General features: G+C 43.3%; 2 protein-coding genes across 6 annotated transcripts in view; both read right to left on the reverse strand.

The window, feature by feature from the left end:
• LOC144988904 (uncharacterized) overlaps positions 1–22,570 on the reverse strand; it is a 126,473-nt gene that overhangs the window by 29,628 nt on the left and 74,275 nt on the right. The window lies entirely within an intron of this gene.
• Positions 1,722–20,640, reverse strand: LOC144988843 (NLR family CARD domain-containing protein 3-like). Of its 5 annotated transcripts, none has more exons than XM_078939924.1 (11): positions 20,497–20,640; positions 18,995–19,132; positions 18,790–18,912; positions 18,238–18,342; positions 17,582–17,701; positions 17,091–17,146; positions 15,077–17,003; positions 13,765–13,941; positions 8,609–8,785; positions 3,327–3,500; positions 1,722–3,021 (listed from the first exon to the last, which is right to left on the reverse strand). In XM_078939924.1, exons 2-11 carry the CDS (start codon positions 19,078–19,080, stop codon positions 3,015–3,017), a joined length of 2,952 nt encoding a protein of 983 aa, XP_078796050.1. In that variant the 5' UTR covers positions 19,081–19,132; positions 20,497–20,640; the 3' UTR covers positions 1,722–3,014. The 5 variants fall into 5 exon arrangements, with proteins under 5 accessions (XP_078796050.1, XP_078796043.1, XP_078796053.1 ...); XM_078939917.1 differs by having other exon boundaries at positions 20,452–20,620; XM_078939927.1 differs by having other exon boundaries at positions 15,077–17,000; positions 20,452–20,619.

Genomic DNA, 22,570 nt, shown 5'->3' on the forward strand with positions numbered 1-22,570 from the left:
TCAGATCCATCCAGACCTCTGCAGGAGCAGACACCTGGAAAACATCCTCCATCACCTGGAACACCACCAGCAGCCGTGGAGCCGCTCCACTCAGTCGCCGTGGCGGCAGAGGCCAGAGGCCACTTTCAGTGTGAGGTCAAAGGTCACACTGTCACTTCCATGTAGACATGTGTGTTGTTGTCATGTGTTGTTGTGGTCCAGCTGAACAAGCTCTTGGTGGTGTTGTTGGTGGAAATGACAGTTTGAAGTCCAACACGTCTGGACTAAACCAAACTTCTTCACAGCAGATTTGACCTTCAGCTGTTTCACATTACAACTTCAATCTGCTTCCAGTCTGCAACCAGTAGAGGGCGCTAAGCGGGAAAAGCTTCACTGTTTGCCCAGAAGAAGAAGCCTCACCAAGCCTTCATGAAGGTCAGACTCCGTGCACAGTGGAGCAGTGGTTAGCGCTCTCAGTGAGAAGGTTCAAATCCCAGCTGTGACCTTTCTGTGTGGAGTTTGTCTGTTCATTCCACCCGTGTTTCCTCCCACACGCCAAAAACATGCTACTACGTTGATGGTTCCACTGAATGCCCCTAGGTGTGTGTGAGTGTGTGTGTGTGCGTGTGTGTATGTGTGTGTTTGTGTGTGTCCGCATGTGTGTGCGTGTGCGCGTGTGTCTGCGTGTGTGTGCGTGTGCGCATGTGTGTGTGTGTGTCCGCATGTGTGTGTGCGTGTGTGTGTGCGTGTGCGTCTGCGTGTGTGTGTGTGTGTGCGTGTGTCTGCGTGTGTGTGTGTCCAAAATCCATTTGTAGTTGGATTTGGATCTTTTACTGCACCACCGTTTTCACAAATGTCAATGAAAAGACCTTAAATAAGGCTTTGAACTTGCTGTTGACATAATAGTCCATTACTGCAGGAGGACGGAGGGTTCACAGGTCTGTGCAATACTATAACACACTCTCCACTGTGCAATTTGTAACATATTCTCAGTGCAATACTCAACAGGAACCGCACCGTATCATATTGATATTATATTATTTGTGTCTCACTGTAAACGGCTGACCTGGGACCAGATAACCTAATTTCTTTTTATCATGTGAAAAAATGACAATAAAGATTCCTGATTCCTTTGATCTAAATGCTTTGGACTCGAAAGAAGATTGTCCCATTTGAGTGATGGTCACCCACAAAAAGCAGTTTTCAATCTTATCTCAGACTTACTTTAATTTAAGGTTACTTTCAAAACAGACGGTTTGATTGACAGCAAATGTTCCTAAAGATCTGACCCCCTAAAAGCTCCAATAGCAGCTCAGCAGAAACTCTGATCTTTCTTGATGTGGAGGGGCGGAGCCTGAAGAGGAAGCATCTTTCTGCAGGTGGTGCTGCAGCTTTGGGCATGTTTTCCAACTCTTTAGCTTCTGCTGTTCATGGAGTCGTGTCCCTCTGTTCTTGGAAAGGAGAAACCTGCAGAGAACTTTTCCCATTTCCACTCCCTCCTTTCAGCTGCTGCCCACTGTTCCCCTCTGAATCAGGAGGGAGGGGCTCTCATCTGTTCTGCCCACCCCCATCTAGAAAGACATCAGCACCACCTGAACATTCCAAAGCTCTTTTCCAACCCATTTCTACTGAGAAGGAACCAAACACATGAAGATTAGAACAGCTGGAACAGGATGAGGGGGAAGGCTAAAGATTCAAGTCTGTTTGTGAGTCAAAGACAGAAATCAATAGAAAACACAGAGTTGATTCAAAAGAGCATTTATTAGATCCAAACAGGCTGCAGGAATTTTAGACAGCTTTCAGTTTGAAGCCTTTTGACACTAAGATGCAGTTCTGCAAACAGCCAGCAGGTGTCTCCCTTCTCCCTCCTGCTTCAATGCAGTTGGTGTTGTTGCAGCAGCTGCATCAAAGTGATTCTCTGCATCCAGAGGCTGTCATTCCTCACTAAGATCCACTCTGTTCATTCATGTCCTCTGGAGAAAACAGGCTTTATGCTCAGAAAGTTTCTACTAGTTTAGACATTCTAGAAAATGAGGAGATTCTACTGGATTTAGATGAAACTTCTTTAAAACTGCAGCTAAAAATGCTGTCAGCATGAAAAAGAACAGAGTTTTACCCACAAAACACCAAAGAAAAAGGAAGTTCAGTCAGAAAACTGTGGAAAACATCAATCAAAGCAAAACTCTGAGTCTTTCAAACTGCATGAGTCCATATCTGATCATCAACAGAACAGAGATGATAGAAAAATGATTCAACTGAGACTTTTGTTCACTAACTGAGATCAGACGGGATTTCTGCTCCAAAAACTGACTTCAAAGGACTTGAATCCAGACCAGTGAGTCATGTGACCACAGCGTTTGTCCGTGTCTCCACTATGAACATTCTGGTCACATGACCATGTTGGAGGTTTCTGAATGAAACTCTGTGTTTGTTTGTCAATGAGAGTTTCTGGAGAACAGAAATCAAGAGTGAAACATCTGGAACCAGAATCTAGTGATCCAGAGTTCTGGTTCTGTCCCTGTTCCAGAGACAGAACCAGGATCCAACGCCTGACCCACACATAGATCTATGTCATCCAGAAATGTTCTGTCTGATCAATGATTCCCTCAATCCTTGATTGGTCCATCCCAAACTCACATCTGTCCATCAAATGGAGATCAAAGAAGAAAGTGATGATCTAGAAAAGAATCTGTTTGTCTGCAGGTCTGTTTTTCTCCAGATCCTGGAGCTGCTGAACATCTGAATCCAACCCATGTTTCAGATCAACACTCCAAGTTAGAATGAGAAGAGGAAGTGCAGTTCTCCATCAGTCCACCGGGGGAGCTGCAGCACAATAACTGTCCACTTGATGCTGAGAGAGACAGTGGAGCTGATCTCAGATCAGTTCCTGCTGCAGCTCTGACACTCATCTCCACTTCCTCTGATTCCTCCATCACTCTGCTCTCCACCTCCCAGGAACACCGTCCAGTCACAACATCTCTGCAGACCAGCTGCTGCTGCTGCTCCTCTCTGCTCCTCCAGGAGGAACATCAGACTCATAACCTGCAGAGAGACAGAGATGAAGGAGTGTCTCCTGATCCTGGTCTGTCAGTCAGTGATGCAGCACAGCAGCAGAAAGAGCAGCAGGAGCTTCAGTCCTGTTCAGAGCAGCAGCTTCCTGTCATCTTCACCTGTTGGAGCTTCTGCTGCTCTGATTGGCTGACTGTTGTCCTGAAGCCTGTCATCATTCTCCTCAGAGCTTCACTGAGAAGCTGCAGCTTCACAGGAAACTCTGCATCTTTGCTCTCAGACTAACTTTAGGACCAAACATCTGGAAGCAGCTGGACTGACTCCAACCCTCTACTGACCTCAGAGTCTGCAGTTTGGAGTTTGGACTCTCCACCAGATCCTGGAGCTGCTGAACATCTGAAGACTGAAGGTCGTTGTCTCTCAGGTCCAGTTCTGTCAGGTGGGACGGGTTGGACTTCAGAGCTGAGACCAGAGCAGCACAGCTGGTCTTTGACAAACTGCAGGACTCCAACCTGAATCCAGAAGAAAGAGTTGAGTTTAAAGATAAAGTTCCTGTTTTTCATCCTTCACTTCTTCTAAAGAGTTCAGAGCTGAAGAAGATCAGAAAGTTTAGAAAAAGTCCAAAGATGTGAAGCAACAGCAGCAGATCAGAAGAGTCCAGCAGAAGCAGAGAAGAAGAACATTCAGGAACATTCAGGACAACATGCAGCTGCTTCAGGAAAGAAGTCCAGATGTGTGAAAGTCAAACATCAGCCTGTGGCTGCATCCAAACCAACTGATGTTTCTGCAGCAACAGCAGAAAAAGTCCACTTCCTCTTTCTGCTCAGCTCTTCTCCAAACAGCACTGAATCATGGGAGAATTTCAGCAGCAGGATGCTGGAAAGTCTTCCTCCCAGTTCTCAGGAGATGATCTTCCAGTCCTTCTCTGCTGCAGCCCTTCAAGCAGAGACTTTCAGCTCCAACAGATCAAAGCAGAGAGAAGAAGGAAGTGATGAGGAAGAGTCAGCAGCAAATGTTGGACATTGATCCCTGATCAAGCATGACTTCAGCTCTGAATGAAGAGTCAGAAGCTGCTGGGAGCTTTGATGGATGATGTGATGATGTTTGTGGATGAAAAGGTGAGGATGTTTGTGGAGGATGTGTCTGTCAGAGCAGCATCCAGCTGCAGCATGACTCTGTCACTGTCTGCTCACAAACATCAGCCGCTGGACTCTCAGCTGCATCTGCTGAAACACAGCAGCAGGACTCAGAGTGCATGTGAGCGTGCACGGCTGCTTCTTCTGCACGCGCTTTAAAGGAGTCTGTTGGAGCAAAGACACAAAGAAGAGCTGATGGCTGCAAGCAGAACTTTGTGGAGCACAAATGTCAGCAGACAGCTTTGAAACAAGCAGCTGCAGGAAGAAAAGAAGAAGTTCTTCTGCAGATCTTTGAAGAGAACAAGCAGCTGCAGGAAGATGCTGCTGCAGATCAGAATCTGGACATTTCTGCTCACTGTGGGTCAACACAACTTTGTCATCATATTGATCTGAACACAACTGAAACATGGAGTCTGACCTCAGAGTCTGCAGTCTGCAGATTTGCGGTAATTTGTGGTATATAAACGAACAGTAATATAACCAAAAACATCATTTCCATTTCATTGCAACAGTTTAAACATTTTACTCCAAATGACCTTGTCGACATAGGTGACAAACATCCAACACAATAGGCCTCCATCTGAAAGAACGCCTGATCTGAAGAAAATGCGTCCTGTAAACACGCCGTTCAGAATACTCTGCCCTGATCAGACTCGTTTGGATCTAAATTTCTTTCCGATGGAGATAGGTGGGTTATGCCGATTGTTGATCCGATCGTTGTTCATTCCGATCGTGTGTCACTGCTGCTCTGGTTTAACGTCATGGATAGACGGTGTTTTGCTCCAGAGAAAGCTTTGGAGCTCAAACAGGACCGACCGGCTGCTCTGCAGAGGCCCACCCGATGCAAAGAGCTGCTCCTCTCTCGCCCCGCTGGCTCTTCACCTCTTCCCTGTCTTACACCCCTCACGAGGGAGGAGCGCTTCGTGACGTCTGGACCCTGGGTGGTCCTGGTCCGGGTGCTGGTGGACGGAGCGAACTGTGTCTCTGAGCAGAGCAGCCGGATAATTAAAGTGTGTTTGAGGGGAGGGAGGATGCTTTGTTACGTGTGCGTTTTGTTGTTAATGCGTGGAAGAATTCAGACTGCGATCCGTCCCGCCGCTCTGGGTTGGCGGCTGCCGGACTCAGGAGAACCGTTTCTCAGATCTCAGACTTCCAGCTCACACAGCGGCTTTGGGGCAGTGTGAGCTTTTCAAAGTAGAAATGTCCCTCAGTCCTTAGAAACTGTTCAATCAATCACATGGATTTGTGTTTCCAGTTGTGTCCCGACAAAATAAAGGCTGATTATTACCACACATTTACGTGCAGCCAAGATGCAGATTGCAGCATTTCCCGCATGGATTTATGTTTTTTAAACAAGGCTAATGTTGTTAGCGTGTTAGCCTAACCTTCTTCCACAAAAAAAGCACTGACCACACAGATTAAAGATAAAATGATGAGTGAACAGGTGCTTCATAATATTCTCAACATTAATAAAAGCAAGTTTAGAAGATCGTCTCGTAGATTACCGAGCTGCTGCATAAACGTATGTGACAACTAAGTTTCCTTTTCCGGCATTTTTAACACTACTGCGCATGCCCAAATGATTTATTCTGACCAAAAGTGTGACCATGTGAACGTTTGTTCTAATCAGAAAAAGGTTTTCTGGGACGATGTAAACGGCTGAATTTAAACCCGACCATTGATCCCATCAAGATATTTTGCAACCGCAGCTACTGACATCATGAATAGACTCCAATCCATGATCATGTTTTTAGGCTGTTTTTGTTCATTCTGCTTTGTGTTTTGGTCGTATCGTCCAGCCTGACCTGGGGCCTGTTTCAGAAAGGAGGTTAAGTGTAAACTCTGAGTGCATTAACCCTGAAATCAGGGAAACCCTGGGTTTTCTGTTTCAGAATGGGAGGTTTGTTAAACCAGAGTAAACAGAGTAAGTCAAACCCGTTTCTGAAAGAGAGGTAACTTATACTCGGAGTCAGTATCCATGGTTACTTATGCTGTGAACCTAACCTGGTCGGGAGCAGGTTTTATTCTCCAAACTCAAAGTTTCTGCCGGTCCCCTCCCCTTTTTAAAGACGAAGCGGTATTTTTCGCTTTAACCTTCATTGCCCACATTTCCGTCACACAGAGACGGTCTAAGTGACAAGAATGGCTTGTTCTTTTTTGGAGGACCCAATAGACGAGGAGACTGCATTAATTCATAGAGAATTACATTTACGTCGTACGAGGATTTTGAGAAGACTCAATTTTTTGTCATTTCCCTATACGTTTTTGTTTGAGCGTTACCGTTTTTCGTTGCAGTCAATTACATATACAATGAAAACAACATTAGATATGTATTGCTATGTAGATGTTTCATATGTCAAATATTGTCAACAAAGCTTACATCCATGACATGCTCACATTTGACCTGATTGAATTATGTTTTTATACTTCATTTTTAGCTGCTGCCATGTTCTTTTAATTCCTGCAGGATTGCATCTACATGAAAATGAAATCAGGGACATTGAATTAGATTAATGTAACAATTACTTTATGGAAACACAATTTGCTAGCACTGCTTACTTTCTTAATCCCATATAAACCTATACCACTTGATCAATACAAGGGTAGTGTTGCAGCGTGTGTGTGCTGAGCGGGGTGCGATCCACGAGAGACAAGGGGAGGGGCGATTGCAGGTGCAGATGGGGGGGGGACGGAGCAGAGGTGTGTGCGTGGAATATATTGTGTGTTCGGAGGACGGAGCACTTAGTTAAATAAAGAGAAGGTGTCATTCCCAGAATAACTGTTTTGGAGTCATTCTTAATCCGCTCTGGAGGTTGAGGGTTTCCAACGGGAAGTGAACCCCGAAGGAGAATTCCCTTCAGCCCTGAAGGAAATCTCCCTGCGCTTCTAAACTCGGTCGGAAAGACGAGAGAAAAGAAAGGAGAAGTCTTTGCGCAGCGAAAGGTTCAACAGTAGACAAAAGTTCACTTTTAAAAACACAATTGCATGTATTAATATTAAACTGACCAACGTTTGCCAGAGGGGAAGGTTAACAAAAAAGTCCTCTAAACATTACCGACGTTAAATGCATTTTCCCTAGGGAGCCAGTTTAGCTCGTGCTGGTTTGCGGCGCCTTCCGTCCGTGAAACCCGGGCTCGACTCCGGGCTGCTCCCTGTTCCCTTCTCTACCTCTGCCGGTTCCAAGCCCGGTTTGAGAAGGTTGCGTCAGGAAGGGCATCCGGCGTAAAACATTGCCAAATTTACCATGCGACTTGTTCGCTGTGGCGACCCCTGATGGGAGAAGCCGAAAGTGGAAGTAAATGCATTTTCCCCCAGATTGGTTCTGTACACTATGCAGCATTTCATGCATTTACACCAGGAATAACACTTCAAAAGTACACCTAAATATCACCATTTTTTATTTCACTCCTTACGCTATTTAAAAAGTTATTACAGTCAATATTTTATAACAATGATTTAAATGCAAACTTAGGCATTAACTTGAGCAGCTATGTTTTTCCACGCTAACTGTCTCTGTTTTGCAGATGCAGTGGTGTTGCTTTTCTTCTGGAATATGTACTCATATTCACTGTAACTCTGCAGCAGCACGTCAAGTTCAGCTGGAGAAAAATACGCAGACCTCTTTTTTTTACGGTTGCCATGGTGACTCGTGATATCTGCGCTCCATTGATAATGGCTTCTTATAGACGCGGTGCACACGCTCACCTCCGAATCAGTCCACTCAGAGTTGATTGATCTAACTCGGATCAGCTTCTCTGAAACAGAAAACTCAGAGTTGTTAATCTCTAGATTGACCAACTCAGAGTTCAAGTTCAACCTCAGAGTTGGTTGAACCTCCTTTCTGAAACAGGCCCCTGGTCTGTCAGATTGTTTTATATTTTTGTTATTAATGGAGTGGCTAAATGAGGGCTGGCAACAATAGGAACTACAGATCCCATGATGCAATGCTTCAGCTGCCTTGCTGAACTGTTGAGTTGTGCAGCTTCCCTGGAACTCAGAGAAAAATGTGACGGAGGTGATGATCATCTTTAGCTGCTCTATAACATTTATTTCACTGAACAGTCCATGCAGAAGTCCACAGAACCAGTCAGAACACCAAACTGGATGGAAAAAGGGAAAATCCTATTTCCGGATGTGCTCAGCGTGATGACATCATCTGCATCTCTGCTATACAACTAGCGCCCCTTAGTGGTGAAAATCAAAACCACATTTCTCTCTGACAGATCAAATGAACTGGAGAACATTTGACACAGTAATCCAACATAAACTCTACAAGATCTACAAGATTTACAAGATCCTGATTGAAACAGATCAGTTTCTATCAATCATCAGAACAATCAATTCAATTGATGAAGAAAATCTGAACCAATCATCAGTTTGTTTCAAACACGGCTGTAGACAGAAAATCTTCCAGTGAAACATCAGAAAGTTCTTCACCTGATCCGTTCTTCTCATCCTTCAGGGAGTTCAGCTTCTTTACTGACCTCAGAGTCTGCAGTCTGCAGTCTGGACTCTCCAGAAAACCACACAGATGAAGAACTCCTGAATCCTGCAGGTTCCTGTTGTAGCTCAGGTCCAGTTCTGTCAGATTAGACGAGTTTTTCTTCAGAGCTGAGACCAGAACTTCATAGCTGATCATTGACAAACTGCAGTACCTCAACCTGCAATGAGACAGAAAAGTGTGTTCAGGAGCAGTGATGCAGCTGGAGGTCCAGGAACTTGGTCCATTCAGTCAGGTGGGACCCGCCCTGATGACAGACTGACAGATGACATTTTCACTGTTTGCTCATTTCTTTTGGATTTGGACCCAAAAACATGATCAGGAATGAAAATGACATAGATTAGAAATGACTTGAAATGAAGTTAAAACAGACGAGGAATTGAAATGTCATTGATCATCATGAATAATTCATGACTACATATTTACAATCCTATAGATTTAAAGCACATCTGTCAAACTCAAGGCCCGGGGCCCAAATGTGGCCCTCAAGACCATCCATCCATCCATCCATCTTTCTCCGCTTATCCGGGACCGGGTCGCGGGGGCAACAGTCTAAGCAGAGATGCCCAGACTTCCCTCATCCCAGCCACTTCCTCCAGCTCCTCTGGGGGGACCCTGAGGCGTTCCCAGGGAGGCGTCCAGAAGGCATCCGGACTAGATGCCCGAGCCACTTCAACTGGCTCCTTTGAATGTGGAGGAGAAGCAGTTCTACTCCGAGCTCCCCGCGGGTGACCAAGCTTCTCACCCTACCTCTAAGGGAGCGCCCCGCCACCCTACAGAGGAAGCTCATTTCAGCCGCTTGTATTCGGGACCTCGTTCTTTCGGTCATGACCCATAGCTCATGATCATAGGTGAGTACTGGAACGTAGATCGACCTGTAAATTGAGAGCTTTCCTTTTTCGCTCAGCTCTCTCTTCACCACAACGGACCGGAACAGCGACCGCATAACTATGGACGCCGCTCCGATCCCCCTGTCAAACTCTCTGGTCTTCCCTCACTTGTGAACAAGACCCCCAGATATTTAAACTCCTCCACCTGGGGCAGGGATACTCCACCCACCGAGAGATGGCAAACTACCTTTCTCCCTTAAGACCATAAAAGTTTTTAATTTCTTAAAATAATAAGAAAGATTGGTGTGTATTTATTCATATCTAGGGGGAATCGGACTTGAAATATTGGAATTGCCAACTATAAATTAGGACATAAACACTATCCATGTAACCTAACCTGACAGAATCAAATCTAAAATGATTGAGTAACAAGCAAACATATGTTTTCTATGCAACTGCAATTTATTTATTTAATTATGAACAACATAGGACTCCATAATGGTCACTTTGAAAATGTATCATAAATAATGAGTTATTTAACATTAAGGAGTAGTTACATATATTTTTCATTACATTTAGTTACATGTATTAGTGACATCTGGCCCTTTGAGGACAACCACTATCCTGATGTGACCCTCGATGAAAATAAGTTTGACACCCCTGATTTAAAGCTTCCATTTCAAAAATGTCAGATTTCAAAAACTAAATAAAGAGACACAGGCTGTGTCCAAATTCCAGCCCTAACTCCTTGTTAGGGAGGACTGTGAGGACGGATGCTGTGTCTCTGATTCGGGGGAGGAGTTTAACATCAAACAAGATGGGGGCGGGGGGGCGGGGGGGTTGGTCAGGATACAGGGAGGAGGAGACAGAGATGTGACTCCACTTGGATGTTCCACATTTATTCTGTTGATGATTCATATTCCAAGGCAGTCTGTAAACAACTAAAGATCCTCTCATCACTACACAAATAGCACAAACTGACCTGCTGTCAATCAAATAAAGTCCATAAAATAATAAAACTGAGTCTGTCATTATGAACATAAACTCCTATAATATGCTAAATAGAATTCAATCTGCTTTAGTGCAGGAACATCTAGTGTCCTGGATTCTAGAAGCAATTCTAAGATCATGATCACTTTTAATTTAAACGTGAATATGACGTCATTGATTTCACAAAGTGAAAATCTAATTGATATAAGCGTTTAGTGATGATCATTTATGAATCCACCGAGTTCAGAAGATAAAAAACCTGATGGTTTGTCTTCTTTTATGGACCGCATTAGTCTGACATAAAGTGAATTATTATTATTATGAAAAAAATATACATTGAAATACTTTTTTTTTTTAAATGTGAATAATTCCCCAACCTAAACTATAAAACCCTTCAATTTAGTAAAAATGTATCAAATAAATGACAGCAGTTCTCCTAAAACATAAATGTCTCCTTTTAGTCTCTATCTAAACTAAAGAAAACTCTGGTTTCCATCCAAATGACAAAGAAATGTCTCCATCAAAGTTTCCCACATATCACCACCTTTAGTTTCTAACAAAGTAAAGCACAGAAGTCCAAACCGTAGAACATTAAACCGTTTCAGAGGTTTTCTCACACACACAGTCCAGTTTAGTCCCGGTACCGGCACCTTCAAGCCAAGAAAAAGCTTTACAGGCCTGTTGTTGCTCTTGGAAAACATGGAGTTTGTTGCAATAATCCAGTCAGATCCAGAGAGAACAGAAAGACCACGACTCTGCTTCCATGTGACCAGCGTGATGCACGTTACACCACAGCCTCCACTCCCACTCCCACTCCCATCCAGAAAACAGCTATTCACCCGCAGTTCCTCCACTCACCAATCCCAGCTCATGTACCGATCCAAATGTGTCCAAATGTCTCTACAAACTCACTGGAGGGAAAAGTCTCCATGTGCTCTGTCTCCAACTTCCTGTCTTTAAATAAACTTTATTAACAAATATTGAAAATACAAAATACCAAACAACACTCCACACTATGTGCAAAAGACAACATGTTCACATTTGCCAGAGAAATGAACAAACATGTCAAAAAGCCATAATAATAACAATATAGAACAGTTTAAAAAATAAAACTAAAACAATAAAGACAAAAGAGACCAAAAGAAGTAAGAGAGTTTTCTATGGAGTCCTAAACTGTTCATAATTAAATAAATAAATATGACCTTTTGCTATCAACCAATAAATCTCTCATAAATATATAAAAGGATCATGAAATATTTAAAAACCTGCACACAGATTTTAAAAATTCAAAAGATTTTTTAAATTATATTGTAATATTAAATATATTTCATTTTGCTTTAAAAACCTGTTCATTATTTTAAAACAGCATTTTAAAATATTCATTTTTTATCATGTTGAATATTATTATAACTCTATGGCTTTTTTCATAACCTCAGATTTCTAAATCAATATTTTCCACTGTTCTAACAGCTTTTTGGTTAGTGCAGTATTTAATACTATTTACATACAGGATCATTTCTTTTCTGAAAAGCATGAAAAACAATTTTTTGATAGCATTTATACACTTATAAATGAAATATCTAGCCATAATTATTATTGATTTAACTACATAAATTTGCTCTGCATTAAATCTACCTTGTGTAAAATATCCATAAATAATATGTTCGTAGAATAATTTCTAGTCACATGGATGGTTGTCATAAAATGAGTCAAATCTTTCCAAAATGTTGGAGTGAAAGAGCAAAGAGGCACAGTTTCTGGTGAGGAAGGACAAAATGAACAGTTTATGTCCAGATCTTTTTCAATTTGGTAAAAAAGTGTTTTTCTGGGTAAAATGTATGAAGAATTCTGGGAGAAATATCTTGAATTTTCTTGGTGATTAAATATTTTTGGGGCAGGAACCATACCCATCCTTATAGGTTTCCATGTGCAACACTGCCACATACCAGTGTATCCTGAGATGATATAATGAATGCTTGCCATACACATGTTTTCATTTAGGAAAAGATTAGATATATATTAATTTAGGATATGTACACTTCTGCTGTAAAAGTTAAAAATAGCCCTTTTATCTTTAGCTACAGGAGAAGGAAAGGTTACGTTCGTTATGCGTTGGTCATGAACAAAACAGCTCTTATCTCATATAATTATATTTCACATTTTGCAAAATGCAATTTGCTTTTTTTTCCTCTGTATTTCCTGCTTCTGCTCAATGGACGAACACACCACCCTCCTCTTCCTCAGCGCGTTCACAGATGCAGCAAGTCAATGATCAGGCTGTGGTTAAAACACTTAATTAACAATTATATGTGTTTTCAAGATTATTCAATAATCAAACATTTCAAGAAAATCAGTAAAAATATCTGTGATATTAGACCCGTAAATATTTAGAGGAAAAAATATTAAATATATAAATATAAATATTATAAATAAAATTAATAAATAAATAAATATTCAGATGTTCCCAGTAAATGAAGTTCTAAACAAAGATCAGTTTTTATAATGTTCTGTACCAGAGACAATGACAAATGAATATCATCTGTTTATCTAAATGTAAATGTCAAATCTAAATGTGAACCATAAATGTTTCATTTCAACATTAAAGTCCAGTTTCTGACTCCCAGACTCTGGTTCCCATGGAAACTGATCCACACAGAGGAACCCTTCAGAAGGAGTCTAGTTAACCATTGGAGAGCACAGAAGACTGAGAGATTCTGACACTCTGGACCACTGATCTCTGACAGAAGGGTTGCTGTGGTGCAGCGTGCTGACACTAAACTATTTAATCCTTTATCAAATATTGTTAATCTTATAACTTCAACTTCAACCTGGTAGACTCTGGTCCTTGTAAATATCGTCTGACATTAAACTGATATGCAGCTCCAGATCTGCCTCTGCAGGTTTACTCAATTCTTTCTTTTCTGCACCAAAACTCTCCTTTCTCTGATTTTCCTCTCTAGTCTGACTCACACTTGTGTGTGTGTGCACGTGCACGCTCACGTGCTCTGCTGTGTCTGATTTGAACTTTGACCTCGGTCAGCTTTCAGGCAGGTTTTATTTCTGTTTCAGTTCTGGTTTGTTTTCTCTTTAAACTCAGAAATCTGTCAAATATTTCAACAGCTGAATCTTCTGTTGCCATGGAAACATCTTTGTTCTAAAGAAAATCTAAGCAGCTGTTTTCTTCCACTGCAGACTCTTCAAAAAATCAAAGATGTTCAATTTGTGGAAAATCCAGAAAATCTTTGAATTCAAACCTTTCAGCTTCAGTGAAGAACTACAAATGTAGAAATGAACCAACCAGCAGCTTCAATGTTCTGACCTCAGAGTCTGCAGTCTGCAGTTTGGACTCTCCAGTCCAGAACACAGAACCACAATGGATGAATCCTCTAGGCTGTTGTTGTACAAGTCCAGTTCTGTCAGGTGGGACGGGTTGGACTTTAGAGCTGAGGCCACAATTTCACAGTGAGTCTCTGAGAGTTCACATCCTGCTGGAAGTCTGTGAAGAGAAAGAAAGACAGAAACAGGTGATCTATGATGAATTCAGGCTGTGATGAAGTTCCAGTTTGACATTTGTCTCTTCATCAGAGCTTCATCTTCATCATGAAACAGTCCTCCTCATCAGTCTCTCTCAGATCTTTCTTTCATCTGCAGCTGGAGGAGAGAAGGTGGAGCTCCATGGAGCTTCATGCTGCCCTCAGTCTGTCAGTGATCTGAGGTCTGAACCCCAAAGTTACCAGTAGCTAACATCTGGATCCCAGAGACTGACAGCTGTCACTCTGACCATGACCATGATGATGAGGATGATGATGAATGTTGACAGTTTTTCATTGTTGGTTATGATCCAGTTTTCTGAGAGTTTTCTGTTTCCATTTCCAAAATGATATCTTCATGTTTTCAGCTCTGAAGCTGTAAACAACAACAGTTCATCTTCCTGTTCTGTTGCAGAACTTTGATCCAGTTTCCTCCTCAGGTCCACGTCTCCCGTCATGAACAGAACCACAGCAGCACCAACCTTCAGGCAGAACTTTCCAGAAGATCTTCTTGGTACAAAGAGGCTAAAGTGACAGTTTCTATGGAGGAACCAGAACCTTTGTAGGTTTACAAGTTAGCTGTGATGCTAAGCTTCCTTGTGCAGAGTCAGAGTCAGAGTCATCCTCGACCATGACAAAGATGTCCCTAACATATCAGGTACTGTATTTTCTTGACTAAAAGTCTGACGTTTTCTCCAAACTGTAGGGGGCGCCCTATGAGGTGCTGCGCCTAAATGTGCTTCTAGAATTACTGACATTATAGAAATGTGCTTCTAGAATGACATTGTAGAAATGTGCTTCTAGAATGACTGACATTGTGGAAATGTGCTTCTAGAATGACTGACATTGTGGAAATGAAGACATCCTTGCATTCTTGACCGTCTACTTTAGGTTCAAACCTTTCAGAAGGTTCTGGATTGGATTTTATTTGAACAAATACAATCCTTCTTTGATCTTTAGCTAAAAGATCATATGAGTGTTAAAAACAAACTGATTTTCTTCTTTCATGTTTTTATTTCTAATCATTTTCAAACCTTTCATTCTTTGTAAATCAATCGGAACACTGATCTGATTTATCATCATAATCACTTCTGGACTCACCTGAACTTTCTGCAGTTCCTCACAGCTGGGATCAGTCTCCGTTTACCCTCATCTGATGTGTAGTATTGGTTCAGGTCCAGCTCATCCAGAACCTCCTCTGACATCTGCAGAGTGTAGGCCAGAGCTGAGCAGTGGATCTGTGAGAGTTCCCTCTTTGATTTTTTCTTTGACTTCAGGAACTCTTGGATCTCCTGATGAACTGAGAGGTCCTTCATCTCCATCAGACAGTGATAGATGTTGATGCTTCTGTCAGGAGAAACTCCATAACTGTTGATCTCCTTCAGGTTGTTGATGGCTCTCTGGATGGTTTCTGGATTCTTCTCTGTCTGACCCAGCAGGCCTCCTAAGAGTCTCTGGTTGGACTCCACAGAGAGACCATGAAGGAAGCGAACCAGCAGGTCCAGGTGTCCAGTTTGACTCTTCAGGGATTTCTCCATGACTCTTTTTAGAAACTCATCCAGGGATGGGTTCTCCATGTTGTTCTTCAGGAAGTCCTTAATGACCTCTACCTTCCTGTTGGAGTAACAGTGGAACATGTAGACTGCAGCCAGAAACTCCTGAACGCTCAGATGAACAAAGCTGTAGACCGCTTTCTGGAAGATCTCACACTCTCTTCTGAAGATCTCAGTACAAACTCCAGAGTACACTGAGGCCTCTGTGACATCCAGACCACACTGCTGCAGGTCTTCTTGGTAGAACATGATGTTTCCTTTCTCCAGATGTTCAAATGCCAGCCTCCCCAGCTTCAGAAGAACTTCCCTGTCAGTCTCTGTCAGCTCTTGTGGACTTGTCTGATGTTCCTGCTGGTACTTGTTCTTCTTCCTCTTTGTCAGGACCATCGGGAAGTGGGAGTACATGTCAGTCAGGGTGGTGGGCAGCTCTCCTCTCTGCTCTGTGGTCAGCAGGTTCTCCAGAACCACAGCAGTGATCCAGCAGAAGACTGGAACTTCACACATGATGTAGAGGGACATGGAGCCCTTGATGTGGGAGATGATTCTGCTGGACAGCTCTCCATCTGGGAACCTCCTCCTGAAGTACTCCTCCTTCTGAGCATCATTGAAGCCTCGGACTTCTGTCAGTCTGTCCACACATGAAGGAGGGATCTGATTGGCTGCTGCAGGTCTGGAAGTGATCCAGACCAGAGCTGAGGGCAGCAGACGTCCCTGGATGAGGTTAGTGAGCAGCACGTTGACTGAGGACTTGTGTGTGACATCAGACACCAGCGGACTGTTGTTGAAGTCCAGAGAAAGTCTGCTTTCATCCAGACCATCAAAGATGAAGAGAAGTTTGCAGACAGACAGCTGTTCTGCTGGGATCTTCTGGAGTGTTGGATGGAACAGCTGGATCAGAGTGAGAAGACTGTGCTGCTCATCTCTGATCAAGTTCATCTCCCTGAATGACAGAGGAACCACAGCACTGATGTCTTGGTTCTCCAAGCCCTCGGCCCAGTCCAGAGTGAACTTCTGCACTGAGAAGCTTTTTCCAGCTCCAGCAACTCCGCTGGTCAGAACCACTCTGATGGATCTGTGTTGGTCAGGGAGGACTTTGAAGATGTCTGGGTTCTTGGATCTGTGTTGCCGACGAAAGAATTTGAAGATATCTGGGTTCTTGGATCTGTGTTGGTCAGGGAGGACTTTGAAGATGTCTGGGTTCTTGGATCTGTGTTGGTCAGGGAGGACTTTGAAGATGTCTGGGTTCTTGATTGCAGTGTCATGGAGCTGGTTGGTCTTGGTGGTGGTCTCCAGCTGCATCACCTCATGTTGGGTGTGAGCCTCTGGTCTCAGTCCCTCTGTGATGTAGAGCTCAGTGTAGACCCTGTTGAGGAGCGTTTCTCTTCCTGCTTCTTCAGTTCCTTCAGCCACATGTTGACTTCTGCTCCTCAGACTGATCTGATGTTCTCCAAACATCTCCTGCAGACCAACATCTGCTGACAGAGCAGAGAAGAAAGCTCCTTCATGAGTGTTCCACATGTTTCCAGAAGAATCCATCAGCAGATGATCAGGCTCTGACTCACCAGCTCTGGCTCTTTCTGCAGACTGGGGTCCGCTCCTCTTCTTCTCTCTGTGGACACTAAGGAGAAACGTTAGTGAACAACAATCAAAGCAGTCAGTGGGAAGTTCCAGACTGACTCTGATCATGGAGCAGATCCTCTCTGATCTTCAGACTCAGATATTGGGATCCAGACTGTGCTGAATGTGAGCAAATGTGTTTCCAGGTGAAACCAGAGCAGATCTAGTCCATCTGAAGGTCTAAATGATGCCTTAGCTGTGTTTGGAGCTCATGTCTGGACTGAGCTCAGAGAAAAGTTCAGCTGTTTGCTTCATCCTCACAGACTGAGCTTTGTGTCCTCCAGAGTTGTCCAACTCTTTTCTTTCCTCTCAGACCTAAAGCGCTCACAGCAGATGGTTGACCTTCCTGGATGGATCAGCTGATGTTCTTGATGAGAACATTGTTGTTCCTGCTGAGAGCTGAACTCTGCTTTGTTCACTAGAAACTGCTTCTTACTGTGAGTCTGAAGGTCCTGGTTCACTTCTGAAGTGTGGAGGATGGTCTTTGGACCGGTCCTTCTTCATGGATCCACAGCTGGAGGCTGCAGACTGGACTCTCTGTGTGACCTGTTGACCTCTGCAAACACCAAAGCATCAGAGTGTTGGAGGATCTGCTTCTTCATGAACAGCTGATGGACTTTGACATGAACACAGACTGAGCTGTTTAGTCTGGAATAACATGACATGTTTGGATCAACAGTTTCCAGCTTTCAGCATTTTCTGTCAGTCAATCCAGACTTTTTTCTAGAAAAGCTGATTCCAATTCTCCATGTAGAAATGGAGAAATTCTGAGAGCAGAAAGTCCAACTAGAACAATGTGATGTTTGGAAAGCATGAAAATCTGAATCCTAGGAGTCTGCAGTGATTCTTCTCATTAGACTGGAGCTGCTGTCAGTCAGAGTCAGCAGTCAACATGTTTTCTTCTCCAACATCTCTGATGTCTCTCAGAGACTCTCAGAAGACTCAACTGAAAAGATCTCATCACACACATGATGCTCCAAGTGAGTCTGATCAGAGAGATCCAGAACTGAACCAGACCTCAAGTCCTTCATCTGAAAACTGTTGATCATCTGAACTAGAATCCAGCCTCCAAAAACTCTGACAAACACTCACTGGTCCACTGCTGGATGGATGTCCTTGAAGTTAGGAGGAAAATCCTTTGAAAAGTCACTCTTGAAGGATCCACAACTGGATCCAGATCCAAGTCTCTGTTGAATCCTGATGGAGGAAAAAAACATTTGTTTAATTATAAACTAATGTCTTCTGTTCTGGAGGTTAATCAGATTGTCTTCCATGTTGAACTATTGAATTTACATCATGAACAGTGTAATACCTTTAGTTACGTTGTCAAAAGAAGCATTTCTACTATTTAAACTGTGTTTAAAGCTAAAGCTAATGTATGTGAACACATTTTTTCTGTTTTATTTCAGTTACAAAAAAATATGAGATTGTTCAAGAAGAAGAAGAGAAATTAATGAAGCAACTCAAACCAACTTGGAAATACTTTTGTTTGTTTGCTGGCTGTCCAGCAGCATCAAGTCACATGTTGTGAGGACAGTACAGACTCCTCTGTAGTGAGACAGTCTGGTAAAACGCCCCCTTCTGTGTGACACTGCAAGCAGGTTTTTCATTTGAATTCATAACATGCATCTGACAAACACTTACTGTCTCACTCTTGAACGAATGTTTTTATATGCATTTAAATAATCATCTGATCTGTCACTCCTGTTGGACCCCCAGCTGGATCCAGGTCCAGATCCAGGTCCAGATCCAGGTCCAGGTTGGTTCCTGTGAAGAATGAAGGTTGCTGGTGTGAGTCCTGAGCTCTGACATGGAGAAGATCATGGACAGTTGGAGATGTTCATCTCACCTCTGAGCTTTGCTCTGGTTGTCGTGGTTACCATCTCTGCTTTCAGAGGGAGGGGCTCCCTCCTGTGGCTCCTCCCACTGATCCATGCTGCTGGATTCTCTGGATCCACATCAGCTCACACACACCTTCCTCCTTCACCTGCAGAGGAAACCCTCCTCATCATCAGCTCTGATCCTCCTTCACCAACAGATCAGCTGCTCCTCCACTGATTGGCTCTTCTCTTGTGTTTCCTCTCAGGTTCAGGTGAATGCAGTCAGACAGCAGTGGGAGGCAGAGGAAGCTGCCATCAGCTGCTGCACTTCTGCTCTCCCTCCACCAGGTGGAGACATGGAGCTGCAGCAGCAACATTTCCATTCACTCACTTTGACACAGAAACAACAAACTTCCTGTTTCTACACTTCAGGAAACAGGAATTCTTCCCCACAAAGCCCCAACAGAGTTTTATTTCCACTGTTGAACCTCCAAACTGGAAAGCATTACAGGTTACTTGCTCAAAAGTAATCCATTACCTTACAACACTAATCTCTGAAAACTGTTACATGAGTCCCGAGTTCCTTTCTAGTTTGTTTCTTTAGAAGAGCTGCAGAAGAAAAACTTCTGAAGAGACAAATTTACCATAAAAGTTGTTCTCATTTCTAAGGAAGATTTCTAATAATAGAATGTATTTCTGGTAAAGTGAAAACAATGGAAACACAATCGGAGGATCAGAATTCAGCTTCAGTGAGTTTAGCCCATAAAAAGATAACTAGGGTGTTTTCAGACTGGACTCATTTGGTTTACATTTATATTACATTTTTTTTCACATAATTGTACTACTTTATTCCGGTAAATGTATTTAATTTTTTTTATTTTGATGGAGGCTCCAATAGTCTGTCATTAAGTTCAACTGGGTGAACTAGAAAAACCAGACAGACAACTCTGTGCTAAAAACAGATGAAAGACCACAACTAAAGTTTCAGATCAACAAAGAATAACAGCAGATTGAACACAATCATTTAAGATTAAACAAAAATAGAATTTATATTTGGTGAAGAAAAGCAGAAAAATCTTTGTTTTCATCCACTAAGGCCTCATGGTCTCTGCTACAAACATTTCTATTCTAACTTGTTTGTCTGATGGAATCTGAGAGTTCCTGAACATGGAATGAGGAAATATGACTCTGTTCCAGCACACAGTTACCTGGAACTGTAATCTATTACTTTAGTAATGAGTTCACACACAGACTTGGATGGAGGAGAACAGGAAGGTTTGGAGTCAGAAATGAAAAAAGCCAACAAGCATCAGCTGATTGTTGTTGAGGTGATGAAGAAGAGTCCTCCATGTTGTTGATCCAACAATGATGAAGCTTTGGAAACAGCAGAGGGAGGAGAGTTTGCAGAGAAAGAAGAAGATCTTCTCCAAACATTCAGAAACAAACAGTCAAGTTAGTGAAGACAAAGTTCCAGAAACAAACTCACTTCATTTTCTGCAAAGAGATGAAGAGGAAGAAGAGTCTCCCTCACCGTGTCAACGCAGCTGCAGCACTGATCACTGACTCACAACCAGGAAGAGTCCACCTGGATGGAGGCGGGGCAGCACAGGTGGGCGGGGCAGCACAGGTGGGCGGGGCAGCACAGGTGGGCGGGGCAGCAGGTGGAGCAGCCTCAACCAGAAACCTGCTAGTCACTGGGAGGAGGGGCGGAGCTTCAAGCACTGAGTTGATCTCAGTGAAGGTCATGTGACCTTCTGCTTCCAGACGTGCATGACCCCCCCTCATCTGTCATCTACTGACACTGAAGCAGAAACTCTGATGGAGCTGAAGGGAGGGGCCTGACTATTTCCTGGAAACAGCTCCTTCTGATCATCAGTCAGACTCAGAGGAACAGAGAGTTTGTTCACATGCAGCTCAGGAAAATGGCTGACAGTCAAGCTGAGAAGCTTTTCTTTCCATGTCTGTTAGAATCATTACCTTTCAAATCCACAAGATCCTAAAAGTGAAGCAGAAGCTGAGAAAGGAGCAGATTGAAGTCAGTGGGAACAAGTCAGAACAAGCAGAGATTTGATCCCAAAGCCAACGGTGAACCACATTCCTGAATGAGTCTGTGTTCCTCAGTAACAGGGCGTGTCTGAACGGCTGCAGATTCTGCAGAACATCAAGGTTTCCTGCAGCTGGATGGAAGGAGTGCTGCCCCCTGGTGGACAGGAACTCAGCAGTGCAGCTTCAGGATGGAGTGGCTTCCAACAGATCAGATCAACGTTCTGCTCTCTGCTAAAGAGGCAGAACGTCTCCTTCTAAGAAGAATCCAGAGTTCCTGATCACAAACATCAACTGAAGCCCAAATCAGAGCTGATCAGACTGCATGGAGCCCAAGCTCCAGAAAAGAGGAGAAAAGAAGAAGAAGAAGTCGTCCACATGAAGCTTCACCTTAGAGGAAAAGAGGAGCTGCTGAACACATCATGATGTTTGATGTTTTCTTCATTCCAGGAAATCATCTGTGTCTCCTTTGATCTGTGCTTAGTCAGCACTTTGACTTCTTTTCAACTTTAGATCCATCATTTACAATCAAGGATGTATAGATATAGATGATCTAGAACTTCTGTCTTCTTTCTGGACTTCATAAAGATGAATCCAGTTTGGATCAATTTTGTCTTTCAGATCTTTGGAAAAACTGAAGGAATCTCTGCATCCCAGATTTCTTCTTGGGTTTTGGTTTCTGCAGGTTTTCAATCTCCTCTTTGATCTGATTGAATGTGTCCATCAAGGTCTATGAAAACATCATTTTCTCCTCCTCCTCCTTCTTCTTGAGGGTCTCTGTGAGTGAGGAGATCTCCCCCAAAAGGGAGGACTGTTCTTGCTGCCGTTCTCTGCTGCCGTTCTCCTTCCAGGTTCTTGTGGTTCTCCATCAGAGCTGGTCTCCATGGGACTGTTGCCTCCCTCTGTGGTGTCAGTCAGTCAGGAGGTGGGAGGGAGGGAGGGAGGGAGGAGTCTTTGTCCTTCTGGACATGTTCTTGGATTGGGAGCAGATCAGCTTGGAGTCCAGAGGACTCCTTCAGCTGTTGGGCTGAGAGTCTGGGAGCTTCAGCTGTCCTGCTTTTCTCTGCACTGACAGCAGCTTCCAGCTCTCTCTCTCTCTCTGTCTCTCTCTCTCTTCATCTTCTGCTCAGAAAAGTGTTGAAAAACCTCAATTGTGTCTGTAAAATGTCTGCAGCTTTTTTGTCTGCAGACATGAATAAAGTCTGGATTTGATCCTGAATGAATCTTCATATTTCTTTGTCCTTCAGTCTTTCTTTCAGTCTCAAACACACTGGTTCATTTGATCCTAATGAGAACATGTGGGAGGCTCCAACATGGCTGCCTTCTCTGCAGCTTCCTCTTCACAGCATGTGTTTGTGGATCAACACACAAACAACAACAGCTGCAGGTGAGGAAGTGTTGCTGTTGTTGCCTTTGCCTGCTTCCAGCCTACAGGCACAGTTTTCTGCTCCATATGAGCTGGAAAAGAAAATGAATGACACCAATTTTAGGATCCCAACTCCTGACAAAGAGAAGAAATGTGGAGTTTGTCACGTCAACATGCTCAAGCCTTCTTTCTCCAG

The sequence above is a fragment of the Oryzias latipes genome, chromosome 2, assembly GCF_053564925.1.
Source record: "Oryzias latipes strain Hd-rR chromosome 2, Olatipes_Hd-rR_3.1".
Lineage (NCBI taxonomy): Eukaryota > Metazoa > Chordata > Actinopteri > Beloniformes > Adrianichthyidae > Oryzias > Oryzias latipes.

Bases quoted from the DNA above. Each gene is read 5' to 3' on its own strand.
- LOC144988843 (XM_078939924.1), bottom strand. From the start codon at position 19,080: ATGGATCAGTGGGAGGAGCCACAGGAGGGAGCCCCTCCCTCTGAAAGC. The intron at 17,004-17,090 runs GTGAGTCAGAGC...CTGCTCTGTCAG, and splicing joins TGCAGAAAGAGCCAGAGCTG to CAGATGTTGGTCTGCAGGAG. The intron at 13,942-15,076 runs GTGAGTCCAGAA...TTCTCTTCACAG, and splicing joins AGGAACTGCAGAAAGTTCAG to ACTTCCAGCAGGATGTGAAC.